The 19,402-nt window shown below is 46.2% G+C and overlaps 1 protein-coding gene across 1 annotated transcript in view; it reads right to left on the reverse strand.

Annotated features, from left to right (window-relative positions):
- RSPO3 (R-spondin 3) overlaps window positions 1-18,798 on the reverse strand; it is a 53,739-nt gene extending 34,941 nt beyond the window's left edge. Inside the window, exon 1 of the mRNA XM_081907217.1 lies at window positions 17,924-18,798. Within this exon, the coding sequence (XP_081763343.1) occupies window positions 17,924-18,020 (97 nt within the window). The 5' untranslated portion in view covers window positions 18,021-18,798. The remainder of the gene's footprint in view (window positions 1-17,923) is intronic.
- Between the last annotated feature and the right edge of the window lie 604 nt (window positions 18,799-19,402).

Raw genomic sequence — 19,402 nt, forward strand, 5'->3', positions numbered from 1 at the left:
GACAAAACAGCAACCAATACAAAACAGCCCTTGAGGCAAACACCATTCACCCACCCAATCGCTAGATCCTGCTTACAGATGCAAACAATCGTCCATCCCCCCTCTGCACTACCCATGTGTAAGACGACTCCCCCCCCCATTTTTTACTTGATTTTGGAGTAAAAAAAACCTTGTCTAATACACAGAAAAGTACGGTAATATCACTGTTCTAATTCCAATGGCAAATAAATACAGTGGTACCTCGGGTTACATACGCTTCAGCTTACATACGCTTCAGGTTACAGACTCCGCTAACCCAGAAATAGTACCTCACGTTAAGAACTTTGCTTCAGGATGAGAACAGAAATCGTGCTCCGGCGGCGTGGCAGCAGTGGGAGGCCCCATTAGCTAAAGCGGTGCTTCAGGTTGAGAACAGTTTCAAGTTAAGTACGGACCTCCAGAATGAATTAAGTACTTAACCCGAGGTACCACTGTACATAGCACTAGATGTCACCATTTGCCAGCAATTAATCAGAGACGGAATTCTAACACAATAAGGTCTTGACCCCCAAATATATGAGGTCCCACTATCAATCGACCATAATCCAAAGTAGCACAATGTGACACATGCACAAAACAAAAAATTAGAAATATTTGTACAGCCAATTAACTAAAGCACATGATCTCCTCTGCAGATTACACATAAACTCACAAAACACAAGATGCGTGTATGTTGTGTATTATCAAGGAATTAAGCATTTGTAACATGGGTAAATTTATCTAAGCTAAAGGAGGAAGGGTAGGAAAAAAATACCTGAAAAAATACAGATGGAGGATACTAGTGAGGAAAAGATTAGTGCCAAGGATAGCAACACATAGTCAATACATATACAGGGTAGGTGATCAGTCAAGAACATGAACCAAGAAGCTACCAGTCAAATTTGGTCAAGGTACAATATATGCAGAGTCAGGGTTGTTAAGGTGCAGTGAATCTGCCCAAAGTTTTCCATTGCCTGAACATTTTAACAGAGTCCTTGCCTATTAATTCTGCATCCTTTATGAAGCAACAACAGCACTCAACTGCGATATTTTTGTGAAAGCGATGCAGCCAGGCATGACTTAAAATGAAGTGAGGAAGATCCATACAAACTACAGGAGCCAAGAGGAATACTTTGTAAAACTATCTAATATTTTCTACAAGTAGCAAGCCAAGCCTGGGATCAAGTTTCAAATTTACTCACTCACTTACTTACTTACTATAACCTTTTCAAATCTGTAAGTGTAGAGGTCATAAGAGAAATAGACTTCCTGGATCCAAAGTCACCTTCCATACAGATCTTTGAGCTTCCATTTGCTTTTCCCACCATCGAAAGGAAGGAAGGGCTGCTAAGAACTGGGGGGGGGAATCCCAGTGGAGGCACTCTCAGATTTATGAATTTGAACTCAGTGTACACATTTTTTACATATAATAAGACTCCCTGTCCCCCTTCCCACTTTGAGCAAGGTATACCCTTCAGCTGCTATGTTCCAATCATGAGTCTCCCCTCATCACACCTCAGTAATACCTTAATTTCCTGGTTAGTATGCCAGATCCTTCCTGTTTGTTTCCCATATTTTGTGTCGTAAGAGACCATGGCCATTGCACCTTCCCAAATTCCCTGCTGTTGTATTTACCTGAAAATTACCAGACCCCATTTCCATTGTAATGCCTCCTTTTTTCTTCTTTCTTTCCTTCTTTCTTTCCTTCTTTCTTTCTTTCTTTCTTTCTTTCTTTCTTTCTTTCTTTCTTTCTTTCTTTCTTTCTTTCTTTCTTTCCTTCCTTCTTGCCTTCTTGCCTTCTTCCTAGTACTTGACTCAGTTTACAGCTCTGGGCTTTTGCCTCCATTCCTCACAGGATTTAGTTTAAAAGTTTCCTTGATCATGTTGACAAGGTTCCTGAAAAGCACGTTCTTCCCAGTCCTAATGGGGTACATCCCATCTCCACCAGGTCCAAGAAACAATGCTATCTTGTAGCTGGCTGTTCACTTATGGCATCCTGCTATAACTCCCCAACCTTTTACAGGAAGGAGGGAACTGGGTGGAGGGACTACTTTTGTCCCCAAGACTTTCAAAGATGGCTTACTGGTTTTAGGCATTTGCATTAACCTAGCATAGCTTTGTCCATGGAAAAGAGAACAAGGGACAACAGCAAAGAAATATTTTTGGTATGGCAAATCATGATTTCCTATTTATTTAGGGGAAATAAATGAATTCATGAATTACTTCTTGGTAAGATGAGAGCAAGAATCCCATTGCAGGGCCCACAGAAAGTAATGAAGTTTGGGGCTAAAGCACCAAGGGTGTAGAGTTCCCTGCTGCAACAAAATCCACTGTATTTGAAATGAGAGCCTTCTTATGTTGAAAAAACCATGGCTTCTACTACAGTGGTACCTCGGGTTACAGACGATTCAGGTTACAGACACTTCAGTTTACAAACTCCGCTAACCCAGTAATAGTACCTCGGGTTAAGAACTTTGCTTCAGGATGAGAACAGAAATTGTGTGGCGGCGGCAGCGGGTGGCTCCATTAGCTAAAGTGGTACCTCAGGTTAAGAACAGTTTCAGGTTAGGAACGGACCCCCAGAACAAATTAAGTTCTTAACCCAAGGTACCACTGTATTAGCTATAAATAGAATACACAGTCTTGCTTTATTATATTACAGCTAAATAACTTGTCCATTTTATAAGAAAAGTAGAGGAAAGTAAATGTGTGCATGTCTGGAAGAAAGCAGGGGAGAGAAAAATCTCACTGCTGAAAAGTGTTCTGCCAAAATAAACCTTGGAGCATTTTATAAATTAATTCTGGTCCGCATGTTTATTTTTCTTTTGGAAATTCTAAAATGAGACCGTTCAAATCATCTTATTGGCAGCAGCATATTTTTAGAGGAGTGAAGAAAAAAACCCCACAGAGCTCTGTTACTGGAAGGTGCTTGCTATTTTTTTCACTGAAAGTATTCTTTCCTTCTGACCTGGCATATTAGATAAGATTTATACTTCTGACCTGACATTATGTAGTTAAGATTTATTCTTCTGTATCAGCTTTATGATGCTTGCAAGCTATTTATTTACAGCATGGGGAATATATTTATGGCATAAGAAACAGACATTGTACTTTAAAAAATAGTAAAAAAAATATGTCAGGGAGAGTCCCATGTAACAGTGAAAACAGCAGATGCCCCTACAGCTGCTTCCCCCGGGCTCTTGGGGTATTTCCTTTGTTGTTTCAGCAACAGCATTAGATAATTTCAAGTCATTTTGATGGAGAGCAACCTTAGACGGTTCCAAAAGCTCCAGCACATTCAAATATATGCTGAAGTGCAAGATAAAACAGGCTTTTTTCCTTAAGCTGCGATCAGTCGCTAACACAGATCCAATTGACTTGATTTTGATTCATTGTATTTCTATGCCACTTTCCATTCAAAATCATCTAAAAGCAGCTTACAAACAATAAATAACAATTACAGAATGGAACATCATGAATACAACATGAATCATAGAAAATAAATAACAAATAATCAACGAAATAATTGCAATCTCTAAAACACCATTAACAAAGCAGCAACTGAAAAATAAGCCAAGCATCGCAATAATCCATAAAACAATATCAACGTTAACAAAATAGCAACTAAAAAAAGAGAGAGAGCTATGCACAGTCAAGTCTGTACTCACACTCTTCACGATCACATGTCTTATTATCTTTCATTCTATTCAGTTCATTAAAACACAGGGGATGGACTGGGAAGTCCTGAGGAAAGTGATTTTTGTTCTGCATTATTTTGTTTTGGGAAATGTATGATGTATATATTTAAAATCTGGAAAATGTGTCAAATGAAATGAAATAAATGGAATTTAAAGAATAAAATAAAAACACACATAATGCCTGTTGTTAAGACAGCTCAGCCAAATGCTGTGCCAGCTGGGCTCCTCAGGTAGTGAGTGGACCATGGTGGAGGCAGTAGGGCTCTCAGGCCTATCGCCAGTGGTAAAGGATATGTTGAGTCAGCATAGTAATCAGGGGGTCCATTCCCACTCAAGAAAGTCCAAGGCAAGCCTGTCCCTCTGGAGCAGAGAGTCGTGGCTGCACTTGGTGTAGAGGCAGACCAAGAGGTCCAGCAGCGCCTCCACACTCAAGACACGCTTGCTGAGCACAGTCCAGCCAAAATAAAGCTCAGTGAACTTATATTAATTTCACTGGGAGTATTAAGCACATGTTTACATCTCTCGTATTAGAAACAATGAGAGTTAAAAGAGCTTAACTTTCATTAGATCATACTCATTGTTTCAAGTGCTGGTTTTGATTACATTGCCATTTTAAAGAAAAGGTAACTCTACTTGGGGCTGATTTACACATGCACATACACCATTTGGTATCTCATCACTCAGATGCTTAACACTTAATAACTCACAGCTGAATGCACAAATTGCTGCCTCTACTGAAAAGGAATGCATTCCCCCAAAATAATCAGGTTAAGTTCTGTTCATTTTTTGTTTTGTGATGGTGCTGTCACACATGTAAGTCATCACAACGCTGGAGCCATTGGTTGACAATTATTCACATATGAACATATCTTTCACTTGAAATGGCAAATTATGGTTTACAAGACTTAGATGTGGTTAATTGCAACATCCAAATTGGCAAACCATGGCTTAAAGCAGATCTGCAAACTATGGGTAGAAAATTGTAGCACTAAGGATATCATTCTGTCAATACAAGCATTTTCCCTTGCTTCTACGCTCTCTTCTGTGGAGCCTTCCAGGGCAGATTTTGGAGAGATATGGGGTCGCATGCCCCACATTTCTATAAAATATCCAAGGAAACTCACCTTTTCCATGTGCTCTTTGGTGAAATTCCCAGCTTTCCATTCTGTACCACTTTGACTTAGCCTGTAACAAAGTCTAAGAATGTGCAACTGAAAAAGCTACATTCTTCCCAATGCCTACCCCTGCCTCCACTTCCCTCTCTTCCTCTAATGTTTCCCGGTGTCAATTTTAGTCTGAAAGCACCTCAGGGTAGGGACCTGCTTTGTTATCTACTACACTGGGCCTGCCACTTCCACATAATTTACTTATGCAACTGCAGCCTCCAAATAAATAAATGGAGAGTGGGGAAAACTTACCATGGACAGAGCTTTTTAATCCCCACATCTTGCCTACTGGGCTCTGGGAAGGTCGTGTGAGGCCTGGTAAGCAAGGCAGAGGACTAAGCTCGCTCCGGACAGGTAGGGATGGTTCCACAGGAGGGGGGCATGGTTCTGAGGGTTTCCTTTGTTGTTGTTGTTTAGTCATTTAGTCGTGTCTGACTCTTCGTGACCCCGTGGACCAGAGCACGCCAGGCACTTCTGTCTTCCACTGCCTCCCGCAGTTTAGTCAAACGCATGCTGGTAGCTTTACACAATTTGGCTTTGCATGTGGATGCCCGGAACTGAACTCTCACGTAGTGAGGTCACTGTATATATTTTGAAAAGTAGTTTGTCTGTTTGTCCATTTGTTCTCTATGAGTTTGGACACCTCTTGATATATCATTGCCAAACTTTACACAAGGGTTCCTGAGATGGGCTCAGTGGTTGTTGTTGATGTTTGGATGTCAGGTGCCATTTTGAATCAAGATGGCAGACCAAAGCATGGTTTTGATGTGACTTCACCTGATTTTTGGTGTAAGGGGTCCAAACTGTGCCACTTTCAAACTCTGCACAAGGTTTTCGTTGACATTGGGTCACTGGGCACCATTTTTAATCAAGATGGTGGACCAAAACATAACTTTGGCATGACTTCACCTGGCTTTTGGCTTGACTGTTCCAAACTCTGCTGATTTGGATGCTTTTGAAGATATTTGTGATGGCCTGGGATTCCGATTCAGAGGATGAACCAGAGGAATCCCAGCCTGCACTGGAGTCCCCGCCTCCAGGGCCGGCTGAACTGGGGCAAGGCCTAGATGCTGAAGAGCCTGCACCTGTGACAGAGCTTCAGGAGCTGGCCCCAGGTGAAGCCCTTCTGGCCCCAGAGGGGCTTGACGACTCAGTGGCCACAGGTGAGCCTCCTCTAGGGCCCAGTAACCCTTCGGCCTCTCCTGATCTGCGGAGGCTTAGGGCAGAGAGGCGAAGGGAACTGGTTGCCCCCAGGAGGAGTGCTCGCCTTAAGGCCAGAGGAGGCGGGGCTCCTGGGGGCCGGGACCGCCCCCGGCCTTAGAAGAGGATAAAAGCCCAGTCAGCCTGGCCCCAGGTTGTGGGAGCAACGTCGTTGTTGGCTTCGGACCTTCCTGTGTTCCTGATCCCTGCTCGGCCTCCTGTTCCTGACTATCCGGTGTTCCTGATCCCTGCTCGGCCTCCTGTTCCTGACTATCCGGTGTTCCTGATCCCTGCTCGGCCTCCTGTTCCTGACTATCCGGTGTTCCTGATCCCTGCTCGGCCTCCTGTTCCTGACTATCCGGTGCTCCTGTTCCCTGCTCAGCCTCCTGTTCCAGCGTTCCTGTTCCCCGCCCGGCTCTCCGCCTTGGACCTCACCCCTCTTCGTGTGGACTCTGCTTACACCCACGGTACCTACCCCCGGGACCAGCACAATATTGTTGCCCAATTTGCTGGTCCTCACATGCCTCTCAAGATATCATCACTCTACTTGACACAAGAGTTCCCAAGGTAGAGGCAGCAGTCTTCATCAATGGCTTGAGTGCCAGGCGCCATTTTGAATGAAGATAGTGGACCAAATTAACCCCAAATGCACCTTAACTCCACACACCAAAATGATTCAGGACTCGGTCAGGTGCTCTCCAGGTTAGTTTAGAGCCCTGTGTAGCATGTGTGTGCACCCTGGCTTGTTTGTATATACAGACATAACCCCCAAACTCACAAATGACACAATCCATTTAAAAATCATAATTCTGAAAGGGGAGTTCTTTAAATTCCCAAGCAGTGCTGGACACTCCCTGATAGTAGTCTATTACGGATCAAGGCAAGCTGGTGGTGATGGTGGTGACGATAATGCAATATACTACTTTGTGGTTGGTATTTGAGAGTTGTGAAGAAAAGAAATTTTAAAAATTCTGACTGAGGAGTTGAATGTTTGTTTGAACAATCCCTAGTTGTCATCATCTTTTCAGTTCAAGGTTACTTTTGTCAAGGTTTATGGTCTGTTCTATGTGTAATGCCTTGGGGCGAAGAACGTAAGGAGTGGTAAGCCCAATAATATTTCAAGATAATCCTGAGGTGCTTCCTTTTCCCAACCTTTGTTGCCTATTTAGATTTTTCATTCCAGACAAAGTCTCTTAACATGTATTCTTATACAGTAATTTAACCTATGGGCTTTCTGCTCTCAGCAGCTTGAAAGTCATTACTCCAGTAAAATAATAACAACGGTACTTTTTTGTTTTACTCTCTTTTTTTACTCCAGTTGTGGATTTCATTTAAGTAGTGCAATCATATTTCCCTTAATTATAAAATAATAGTACAGCTCTTTGCTTCTTATATACTCCACATTGCACTTCTGTGCATGTTTATTAAGAAGTAACCTCTCCCTAGGATTCCAACACACTTACCTGAGAATAAGCCCATTTAACATAATGGGACTTACATTCAAATATACATGCACAGGATTTCACCCCTGTTGTATTCATCCCACTGAAGCCAATTGTTTGTAAGTAGTTTTAAGCTTGATTTGGTGTTCAGCTAAGTATGTAAGTTTTCGAAGCACTTATTTAGGAATAGGAGGAAAGTTTATGGGTGAGTTATGACAATGTCAAGAAGGTGATGTAGTAAAAGTCATAAAATACTTGCAGATGCTGGTATTTGTAGCTTTGGAGAAGAAGCACTGGAATAATGTTTACTGTTGCTAAGCGTGTCTGTGGGAGACCTGCAGCAGGGAACATGGGTGGTTTCCCTCTCTATGACCCACAGAGCTGATAGGAATCAAATATCATGTTCTCAAAGTTACCTTCAGTAAATTCTGTTGTATTGTTGGATGCGCTCATAACATAAATTCTATAAAATACATTAAAGTGCCATGTTTTTTGCAGTTGGATTTGTGCATGAGGATCCGGGGATGCACTGCAGGTGTTTCTACATCAGCTAGTCATTTCTATTTTGTGATTTATATTTGGACTCAGTTCAAAAACACTCCAACATAAAACAGAGCCTGACATTACCGGGTAATACCAGACAGGTAAACATATCCAAGTCCTACCTGAACTACACATCCTTACCATAGGCTGAGTACACATTACCATCTTAAAACACAATGAGGTGTTTTCCCCCCATTGTGTTTCAATTTGCATTTGCATTCCTATGCTTTGACATGTTTCCACATCACCCACAGCCTGCCCACACCACTGAGTGGAGATGGCGTGGGGATATCCCAATGCAAACTGCCTGTGGGTGTCCTCACCCTTCCACCTACCTTCTCCCCTGCTGGAACTAACTTGTGAAAAGCTAAGCCCAGAGGCACTTGGAGCTAGGAACCCAGAGCCTCATATTACAGGTTCTTGAGAACAGCTTTAAGTCCACTACAAAACAGTTGGAAAGTATTTAAACTTAAGCAGAAGCAGATATATTGCTGGCATCATCTTCATCTGTGCATGCATGCCCATACTGCCACCACACATGTAGAGCCACACCCAGAAGGAAAGGTCAGTGTCTCAAGTATACACACTGGGGCTTCACTGTTAATTGAATAAGGCTACAGTCTCCAAGTCAGATCAAAGCTGGTTTGTGGGATATGCATCAAACCTCAGTATTTCACAAAAACTGCAAAATACATCTTGATCATTGACAATACCAGGGGTCAGCAACCTTTTTCAGCCATGGGCCATTCCACCGTCCCTCAGACCATGTGGTGGGCCGGACTATATTTTTGGGGAGGAAATGAACAAATTCCTATGCCCCACAAATAACCCAGAGATGCATTTCAAATAAAAGCACACATTCTACTCATGTAAAAACACCAGGCAGGCCCCACAAATAACCCAGAGATGCATTTTAAATAAAAGGATACATTCTATTCATGTAAAAACATGCTGATTCCTGGACTGTCCATGGGCTGGATTGAGAAGGCAATTGGGCCGCATCTGGCCCACGGACCTTAGGTTGCCTACCCTGGATAATACCATGTGAACAGAGATTGAAAAACCAGCAGTGGGAGCACACAGGAACCAGTATAAACAGTATTCTGTAACCAGCCACAGGCCCCATCTGCACTATAATTTAAAGCAGTATCATAACATTTTAAACATTCATAGCTTTCCTCAAAGAATCATGGCAACTGAAATTGGATGTTGAAAATTGTTAGGAGACTCCTGTTCCTGTCAGAGAATTATGGTTCCCAGAGTGGTATAACAATCAATCCCTCTTCCCAGGAAACTTTAGCTACCTTCTTCCTCCCCTTCATTCCTGCAAATGTCAGAGAAGGGTAACCAGAAACAGTGGTTGGACTGGGGATCCAGTGCTGCTGCTACTGCCGCTGCCTATTTAGGACGAAGAGTCAGTCTGGGTAAGGCGGCAGCAGGAAGAGCAATATGGAGAGGAAGAAGATATCCAGAAGTGGTGGTGGTCAGCCTGTAGATCTACTGCGCCCACTGCCAATTAATATGAAAAGATGGCCCAGGTAAGGTAGCAATGGGAGGAGCAGTACAGGGAGGAAGAAAGTGATCAGTAGAAGCACTGGCCAGCCTGGGGTCCCATGGTACATCACAGGACCCTATTCTGTCCCCCATGCTGTTTGATATTTCTCTGAAATTGGGGGGCCCTGGTGTGCAGTGCCAACTCTGCCACTCATTTTTATCTTATTCAGGTGAAGTAAATGAAGTCCTGAACCAGTGTCTGAGATGGGTGGTGAATTGGATAAAGGATAAAGGCCAATAAACTGAAGATTATCAGAATAGGGAAGTGGAATTCAGTCTGAACTGGGCGGGATTGCATATCCCTTAAGAAACAAGCACAGTCTGGAGCTGCTGTTAGTTACAGGCTTGTTCTGGGAAGCCCAAGTGCATGAGGTACTGTTCATCAGCTGCGCCTGGGGAGTCAGAGCCTTCTTCATCAGAGACAACCTTGTCACTTTTATCCATATGTTGACATTTCACTTATACTACTGCAATGTGTTTTACATTTGGCTGACTCAATAAATCATTCCTGAGCTTAGGTTGGTGGACAACACTGCAGCTGGATTGCCGACCAGGACCAGGCATTCAGAAAATATACTGCCAGTCTTGAGCCAAATGCCCGGGCTTCTGGCTCAATTCAAAGTGCTGATTATGGCCTTTAAAGCATGATAGGGCTTAGGACCACTGTACCTTAAGGAGCACTTGAAGCAAACTTACTTCAGAAGAAAACCCACAATGGTCCTTTCAAAGGTCAAATTTGCCCTTCATGGAACTCTGGGCAGCAGACATGGGGACACCTAGCTTCCAAACCAGGCACTAGCCAGGCTCACATCTGCTAGCAATGTAACAATACCATGTGACACCATTCTTTGTATCTAGGTCAGCATACATGTGTGTGTGCGTGCACACACTCATGTATTAAATAGCCAGTTCCCAATATTCTGTTCTTTCTTATATTCCTAGCACACACAAGCATCTGTTATAGCTACTTCCTGTCATTCCCTTCTTTGTCAAAAGCAAGCAGATTTCCCCAAAATGGTCCTCTCCAGATGTTTCTGGATTGCAAATCCCACCATCTCGGATCATCAGTGATGCTGGCTGGGGTTGAAGAGAGCCCTACTTCATCAGGAGTGCACCAAATTGAGGGAGGCTGCACTAGAGTGTGATAGAAAAGTCAGACAACTGACTTGCAGAAGGAGGAGGAGACAGGGAGTAAAACCATCTCTGATCAGAGATGCCTCACTTCATTTCTCCCATACATGAAACCAGTTCTTGGTCTAGCATGGGAGCCATGTGGATGGAGGAACACTCCTTTCTTATCTCTCCATACTGCGTACATCTGGGGAAGGAAGACTATGTCCTGACATACTGTTTAGCATCCTGAGTGTGTGTACTTTTTTCTCACAGGCAATTCTCATGTGCATTAGGAAAGGAGATGGTAATTATTTAGCAAGTTAGTTAGTTATATGAAGAGGTTTTTTATAAAAAAAACTCCCTTTTTTTTACTCTTTCCAAAGTAGCAAACAAATGCAAATGCCATAAAAGTAAACCTAAACAAAATAACAATAACAGAGGACTAAGATACCAAATAGCCAGTTAATGGTGATTAAAATACAGTGGAACCTTGGGTTGCAAACATGGTCCATGTGGGAGGCACGTTCACAACCCGCTGCATTCACAAACCACAGTGCCACGTCTGCACATGTGTGTGATGCGATTCGGCGCTTCTGTGCATGTGCAAAGCACGATTTAGCACTTCTGCGCATGCACGAGTGCTGTAACCCGTTCCGGTACTTCCGGGTTTGGTGCGTCCGTAACCCAAAAACGCACAACCCACAGCGATCGTAACCCAAGGTATGACTGTAAACAGGAGTTAGTTACAATTACAATAACTTCACCTCTTGCCTAGAAACAGAAGTGGCTATGGTAGCAACTGAACAAAATAGGTACTGTACAGAAGGAAGGCTGTAGCAGAAGAGAGGTGAGAAGTGAAGAGGGAGGAATTGAAGAAGTGAAGGAGATGGGATGAGCAGAAACCCATAGGATGAAAGGAGATGGGACTTCTTCCCTTCCTCTCCAAAATAGCACTCTGTCCCATCCTTCAAATTTTAAGGGCAAATAGCTATAAAAAGAGAGCAGGGGAAAGAAATGACAGTTTACCCAATCCTGGGGTGGGTGGCTGCTGGACAGTCAGCTGGCAATTGTGGGCTCCCTCTGGCTAGCTGCTTAAGTGGTCAGACTTCCCCACCAGCCAATGTTTGAATTTGGACCAATCCAGCCAGGCTGGGTGGGCATGGTTTGAGAGCAGGCCAGAGTGGACCAGGCTTCACTCTAGTCTGCCCCCAATAAAAGCCCGTTGCGCCTGACCCCAGAACTTTTTAAAGCCCAGAACGTTGTTTTGTCCAGTTTCTTAATCTTCCTTAATTTAGGCCTTGCTCTGTGGGAAGGGGTCGCTGTGAGTGGGTCCGCAACTTCAAACAACTTCTCTCCCAAATGATATATATGCACTCCTATTTCTACTTGGTAATTGTAAACAGTTTACAGATTTTGCTTGTTTGTTTGTTGGCAGAATCTACTTTGAGCATACATGTAACATGTTAAGATAATGGATCAGGAGAAGTTGGCTGGCGCTTTAACTGCATCAAACTAGGTATTTACTTAACTTTAGACAGGTGATTTCTCCATATACAGACTCTCCTTCAGAGTCCTTCATAATGTAAACCTATACAGCTGATATTTTTCAATGGTTTTTCACTGTGTTATATATAACTGAAATGGATGTTTGACTTCAGTGGAGAAGGAGATGTAGGTAAAAGGGAGTGAGTAGCTCTATTGACAATGCAGTGAGGCTACTAATTTCTTTAGGCTTAGCCCCAAAGTATTTTGACAGATCCAAAGAGTGAAAATTAGAAAATATTTGTTCTCTTTCTCTGAAAGTACAATTTTCAAAAGTCCAATTTACATTTATGAGCAAGTTTGACAGCACATGAAATCTGTGTATTGTAAGGTAAAGGTAAAGGTACCCCTGCCCGTACGGGCCAGTCTTGACAGACTCTGGGGTTGTGCGCCCATCTCACTTAAGAGGCCAGGGGCCAGCGCTGTCCGGAGACACTTCCGGGTCACGTGGCCAGCGTGACAAAGCTGCATCTGGCGAGCCAGAGCCGCACACGGAAACGCCGTTTACCTTCCCGCTGGTAAGCGGTCCCTATTTATCTACTTGTACTTTGACGTGCTTTCGAACTGCTAGGTTGGCAGGCGCTGGGACCGAGCAGCGGGAGCGCACCCCACCGCAGGGATTCCAACCGCCGACCTTTCGATCAGCAAGTCCTAGGCACTGAGGCTTTAACCCACAGCGCCACCTGCATCCCCTAAAATATTTGTGTATTGTAAAAGAGTACAAATATTTTCCCTTTTTCATTGTGATTAATTAAATGAGCATTATTGTCGTTATTTATTAATTTCCTATGCCACTCTTCATCCAAGGATTACAGGGTGGTTTACAATATAAAAATACATAACGTAGGAACAAACAAAAACAATAACTTCAAAAGACCATAGATTTTTAAAAAGACAATAGATTGTCTAATTATCCAAAGACCTGGGAGAAGAGGCACCTAACATATGTAATGAAGGCGCCAGGTGAGCCTGCCTGGGGAAAGCATTCCACAAGTGGGAAGCCATCACAGAACAGGCCCATTCTCATGTGGCCCACCCTCTAGACCTTTTGTGTAGGAGGCACACAAAGAAGGGCTTCAGATCATGATCACAGGGTCCAGGTTGGTTCATATGTGGAAATGTGGAAATTTGTTTGGTTGTATTGATAGCATGTTATTTTCATCATTATCTGTCTTATAAAACATTTTAAAAACTTAACGCTGAAAGACCATTTTTGGTTTATACATAGTATGTGTACACACTATGCATTTAGAGCGCATTTAAAGCACAAACCCCAAAGAATCCTGGGAGCTGTAGTTTGTTAATGATGCTGGGAACTGTAGCTCTGTGAGCTGTAAACAAGAGTTCTCAGAATTCTTTGGCAGGTGTGGAAAAATGTGTTTTAGATGTATGGTGTACACAGCCAAAGAATTCCAAACCCCTATGAATACAGGACACATTTATGTTTAGGTTCTTTTTGAACTGGCTGCCCACTAAAGAAGAGGGTTCTTTTTTTTACCACATAGCACCATTTTATTGCATTGTGGTTGAAGTAGTTTCCCCGTTCTTCTGTTGGTTGTGGTTTAACTGTCTTAGCTTTCTCAGTCATAAGTCAAAGTCTTATAGTCTAAAACTTAAAAGAGTTTCAAAAGCAGTTTATGGTTTAGCCTGAGGTTCTGGGGCTCAAAGGAGGAAAATGTCAAAAAAAATCTTCATTGTCTGCGTCCCAGACATAACATAACGTTTCACAGGTGAGGTGGATTGGATGGGAGGGGTGAACAGAAAGCAGCAGGACACCCCCACCCCACCCCCAATTCCCTCCTAATTGATTGGACTTTTCCCCTTCCCATATTCCCTATTGTTCTTTGCCTGCTTCCCGAGTTCCTGGACTGAAGTTGGGAATTGGGGGGGGGGGAGGGACCAGTCCCCTTCACGTCTTACCCTCTACTTAAGTCCCATTTGGAGACAGCATGCTGCCTGCCTCTCCTCCATCAACAAATAACCCCACAACATTCTGTCTCTCATGCTGCAGATGCTCTGTGGGCAGAGGAAGAAGCACTGGACACCCCCCTCCAGGACTTGCATGTGCTGGGATTGATGGGTTTAATTATTGACAACGAGGCTGGGGAGTTTGGAAAATACCAGCAGCATGATGAGTAATGAGCAACATATTATTACAGCCCCAAGGCTCCTTTTTATATGGCTCCCACCATTCATTGAGATGCATAAAGAAGGCAGATGTAGCAATCCCCTTCCCAGCCATCTTCTAAAATTGCACCCGTTGGTTCTCCTTGAATATATTTCTCTCTCTCTCTCTCTCTGGTCTGAAGTCAAGTAAGGGGTGTATCTGCCTTTGAAGTAAATCTTCTGCCTGATTTGCACTGCCTGATAAGCGATAAGAAGCTATTCTCTACCGTGCTGTTTAAACATCTGTTCTTCTGATCTCGTCATCGTCATTTGATCCCCGCGCTCGTTTTTTGGTTGTGAGTGCGCGTGCAGGGGAGGTTGTTTCATTGTCTCCAAATCCAAGTTTAAGGCCCGATATAGTTGCCTTTGAAGTCAACGGAAAAGCTTCGGTAGGGGACGAAGCCAGGTGGGTGGGTGGGGGGGTCAAACCAACACACTGGCGGTCGCAGCTCGGCCGGCCACACCACACCCCTGCATCCCTGAATTTTCCGTAGCTTTGGGACAAGCTCCCTATGAAAAGAGCCCGCACCTGCAAAGAGCGCTCCCTCCCTCCCTCCCTCCCTCTCCCTCTTATTGCAGCGGACGCCAGGGGTCGCGCCTTTCACAACTCTGGAGATTCAGGGCAAGGGGGAAGGAGGGCGAGATCCTTGGGCTTTGGAAAAGCAAACCACCTTGGGCTGAGCAGATGACGCCCAAACAACGTGCCACCATCACCATCTAACAAATTTATCCTCAGTCCTTTCGAACTAAAAGAGACAACAACATATCCTCGTATGCCAAGAGGAGGAAAAAGAAAAACTCAGGGCGTTGCTTTCCTTTTCCATGAGTAAGTAATATCAGATACTCTCGCGCTCTCTCGGCTGCCTGACATACGAAATGAATGAACATTTCGCATACACTGGCATACACTTAATCGCTCTGCACTCAATGAGGGGCAGCTATCTGAGGCAGCAACCCTATCCTACCCAGTTGAACTTAATGGGGCTGATCTGCGTGCCGAAGACTCCGAAAGTCCAGTCCTCCGCGTTAGATCTGTGGTGCCCCGCGGAGACAAGCGAGCAGATCACCGCTCCGTGGTGTGCAAGCCTAAAGTCTGTGCGAAACAGCTCGCCCCACAGCCCCACCTCATATATGAGAGAGGAGCGCGGGAATCGGGGCTAGTTTGGTCTTGCAGAACGATTTCATTACTTCTCCTGGATAAGTCTATTTACTGGAGTCCAGCTGTGTAGCAAACCAAATGCCGACACGTCTTTCTCGGATCAGTCCTTAGTCAGATGCTTATTGTCTGAGAAAGAGAGAAAGAAGGTTCCCCCTTCTACGGAGGAAGCTGCCTTATACTGAACCAGAGCATCGGTGGTCCATCTAGCTTAGCACTGTTTGAACCAGGAACCTTCAGCACCTCCTTTTCTGAAAGGTGTGCTGTGCCTTCCAGTACCCTCTGCCCAACTCGACTTGCCAAGTCTGAAACCACGTCCAGATCTCGCAACAGCTCACAGGGCTCAAGGGGCTCTGGGGAGCTCTGGAGGAAACGAGCCGCTCCGTGGCCCCGGGGCAACAAGAGGGCGTCCCGCCGTCAGCCTTTCATTCTGGCGAAGCGGACACGAGCGTGCCCGGAGAGATCCCTCGCGAAAGCGATATTTCCAGGGCACTTTCGGTGAATCAGACCTTGTTTTCGAGAAGCCGATGCACAAAGGAAGCTTTCAAGGGATACTTGTGCCAAGGTGGGGAAAGGGAAGGCTGGGCAAAACCTAGGAAATAACCTTGTGTACTTTTGGAGGGGGGGCGGCAGAATGAAAACAGGCTGCTGTGTGTGTTGGCCTCTTCCTCCTATCAGGGCAGAGCTGTCAAGCAAGAGGGAAATACACAGCCCCTTTCACCAAGTAGTACAAAGCGCCAAAGGAAGCTCAGAAACATCTCGCCCAGCTCTCTAGGAAGGGCCTTTGGGGAGATAGGGCAGGGGAGGAGGATCCCTATCGAGGTCGATGGAGGAAAGAGATTCCTAGTAGGCTTTGCACGAAATGAAGAGACCAAATTTGCACCCGCTCATCAGGGTTTATCTCATTCAACCCCTCTACCCACTCGCCCTGCCTTCTCCCTTGAGGCTCATTGACGGGCAAGTCCTACCTAGGTGTTGTCTAATCTGGAAAGAATGGCCCCATTCACCACAATCTTCACCAATGTCTCCTGCGTTATCTGACCAGGCCAATCTACTGGAATCCAAGGTTCAAACAGTGTCGCTTTGGCCTTCCTACGGTGGGAAACTCACACACAACCACAGCCCCACGCTTCCAACACCCACACTTCCGACGATGTCTCCGAACTCCTCCGAGGACGATGCCCGTGTGAATTAAACAGGGGCACGATCCAGGGGCACTTTTCGAAGCACAAACTTCAACTGGGCTCCTGTCCGTTGCTTTCATCTCGCCTATTGAAATCAATGGGGCCTGTAAGTCCAGCTTAACTCAGATGCACTTAGCTTTCGAGGCAAGCATGCAACGTGCTTAACTTTAGCCGACTCCTGCTCGCTAGTAGAACATTGTCACCATTATTTGATGTATAACATTCTCTTTGGTGTTTCTATTTTTCAGATTGGCCCTCTCTGCCGCCTTCTGATTGTAAAAATATGATGTTGTAATTACCTACAGAGATGCGTACACCGGATGCTCTCTCTCACCCCCAAATTTCAGAGAAATTACAAAGCCGAGCAACCACCAGGGAGAAAGAGAAAAGATGCTTAGGGCCAACGTTAGTCTTCCTTTTTTATTAGGTACATCGTAGTAGCACTCATCCAAAACAGTATCAACTTGCCCCCTATTCACTTATGTGGGAGGCAGATCCCATTCAAACCGCCGGGCAAAGATCACGAGGCACCCAAAGGAACCTGCGCGACCCTTTGCTGCATTACCGAGAGAGGGACACCGAGATGCCTCCTTAATCCTGAACCACGTGTATGTAGAATGCATCGTACAATAAATGAGGAAAAAATAGCTATAGTTCAATCTTTATGATAGTGTGAATCAATGATGTGTTTCTAAGTTGGTTGGGAAAAAGCTTCCCAAGAAGGGCGTGATCCTCCTTTGCTCCTCTATGCCTAGCTTTGTTTTTTTAAAAAAAAAAACACACACAAAAACCTGCGCAGTGCGATCCTATCTACTTTCCTTGGAGACAAGTCTCCTTGAGTTCCGCAGCCCTGTGCGCGGCGCTTCATCGAGAAGAGGCCAGCGGCACTTACTTCTTAGCGCTGCGCGGCTAAGGAACAGCGTCGTTCACCGAGGCTTAAAGCGAGCCAATATGCAGAGGGTCGGGTTGCCCGAGACCTGCTGCTGCCGTACCAAAATACCTTTCCCCCCCCCTTCAGCGTGACATCCCCGGCACCACGAGAGAAGCGAGAGATCCTCAACAGGTGAGCGAGCGAGCCCCTGTCCCCCAGCCCCTTCCCAGCCCTGCCTCAGAAGAGACCCAGGAAAAAGGGCGCACTTACTTCCCTGCCGCCGGACTCTGGAAGGGTTCTGCTGGCTGCCGACGTATTCCATCAAGTTCAAAGTGATAAAGACCCAAGAAACCAGTCGCAATTGCATAGTAACCCTGTAAGAAGTTCCCGTCTCTCGTCCTTTTCGGAGGGGAAGGAAGAGGAGGCGGCGGAGTGGGGAGGGAGGGGGGAGGGCGGCAGAAATACCTGCCTGGGAGGCAAGGGCTCCCGAGCCTCTTCTTGTTTACAAACAAGCGAGCCAACAAATGTCACTGGCGGCGGCGCGCGGGCTCTTAATTATTGCACTTTCAAGTCGCCCCGACGATGGCCTCCGGGCAGCCTCCTCGGAAGGGCGGCGAATGAGAACGGCGGGAACCCGGGAGCGAGGCGCCTGGTCGATGTCAGGGCAGGTACCATGTTGCGAGGGGTGGGGGTGGGGGGGAAGAGGGCAATAAGAGGGTTGGGCAAAGGTTGCTCGTGGCGCGGGGCGCTCCCACCCGGCTCCGGCTACAGGTCGGCGCTCCCAGTCAGAAACTCCATGGGCAGGTGTGCCTTCCTCTTGGGCGCTGCTCCCCTTCGCTGAGGAACCCCATAGAGAAGGGCAAGGGCAGGCGCGGGGAAGGAGCCCGGGCAGCTGGTGGTGATGGTGGTTGTGGGGCCGGCGAGCCGGTGGCAGCGCTTCTCCCTCTCCCTCCGCTTCAGGGCTGAGCGCGCCCTCCTCGGACCTGGCTGGGAGCTGTCGCCTCAGGCGCCTCGAAGCCCAGCAGCATCTTTCTGAGGGAAGGCGTGGGTAGTAGGAGCGCCGCCTCAGCTACACTAGGCGTGAGGCGCCTCAGAGCGCGAGAAGCGGCTCCGTTCCCAGCGGGCGAGGGCTTCGGAAGGCAGCGGGGCGAACGACGGCAGCAAGCAGCAGCAGCCCCCTCAGACCGTCCCTCGCAGCTGGGCGACAGCCGGAGTCGGAGCAAAGCTTCTTTCCGCTGCCTTCGCGGACTCTGCCTGCGAGCGAGCGAGAGAGAGCGCTTCCCACTTACTCCTCCCTCTCCGGGAGTCCAGGGGTATTTTTGAAGCCCGCGTCGAAGTGTGGAAAGCAAAACTCCAATCGGACGCGCAGCCGCCTGGGCGAGGAACTTCCAATCGCTGGCGGGCGGCTTTGGCTCTAGCTGCCGAGGGAGGGACGCGGCGCGCGACGGGAGCGGGGAAGCGCGCGTGCGCGCGGGGGTGCGAGAGCGCGCCCAGAAGTCTCGCTTCTTGCTGATGCTGGGGCGTCGCTCGCCGTCGCCCTCGCTTCCCGCACAATTCGAGGAGCCACAAGCTTTTCTCTGTCAGTATCGGGGGTGGAGTGGGGGGGGGGAGTTAGTCTGCATGATGCCTGAGCGTGTCCTCATGAAACATTTCTTGGGGCCAACTAACAAGGACAAAACAGCGAGTGCAGCTAGATTTCAGATTTCACAGAAGTCGGTCAGCGCCCCCCCCCTTGATGATTAGAGATAA

Source organism: Podarcis melisellensis, assembly GCF_964234715.1.
Source record: "Podarcis melisellensis genome assembly, chromosome: 3".
NCBI classification, from domain to species: Eukaryota; Metazoa; Chordata; class Lepidosauria; order Squamata; family Lacertidae; genus Podarcis; species Podarcis melisellensis.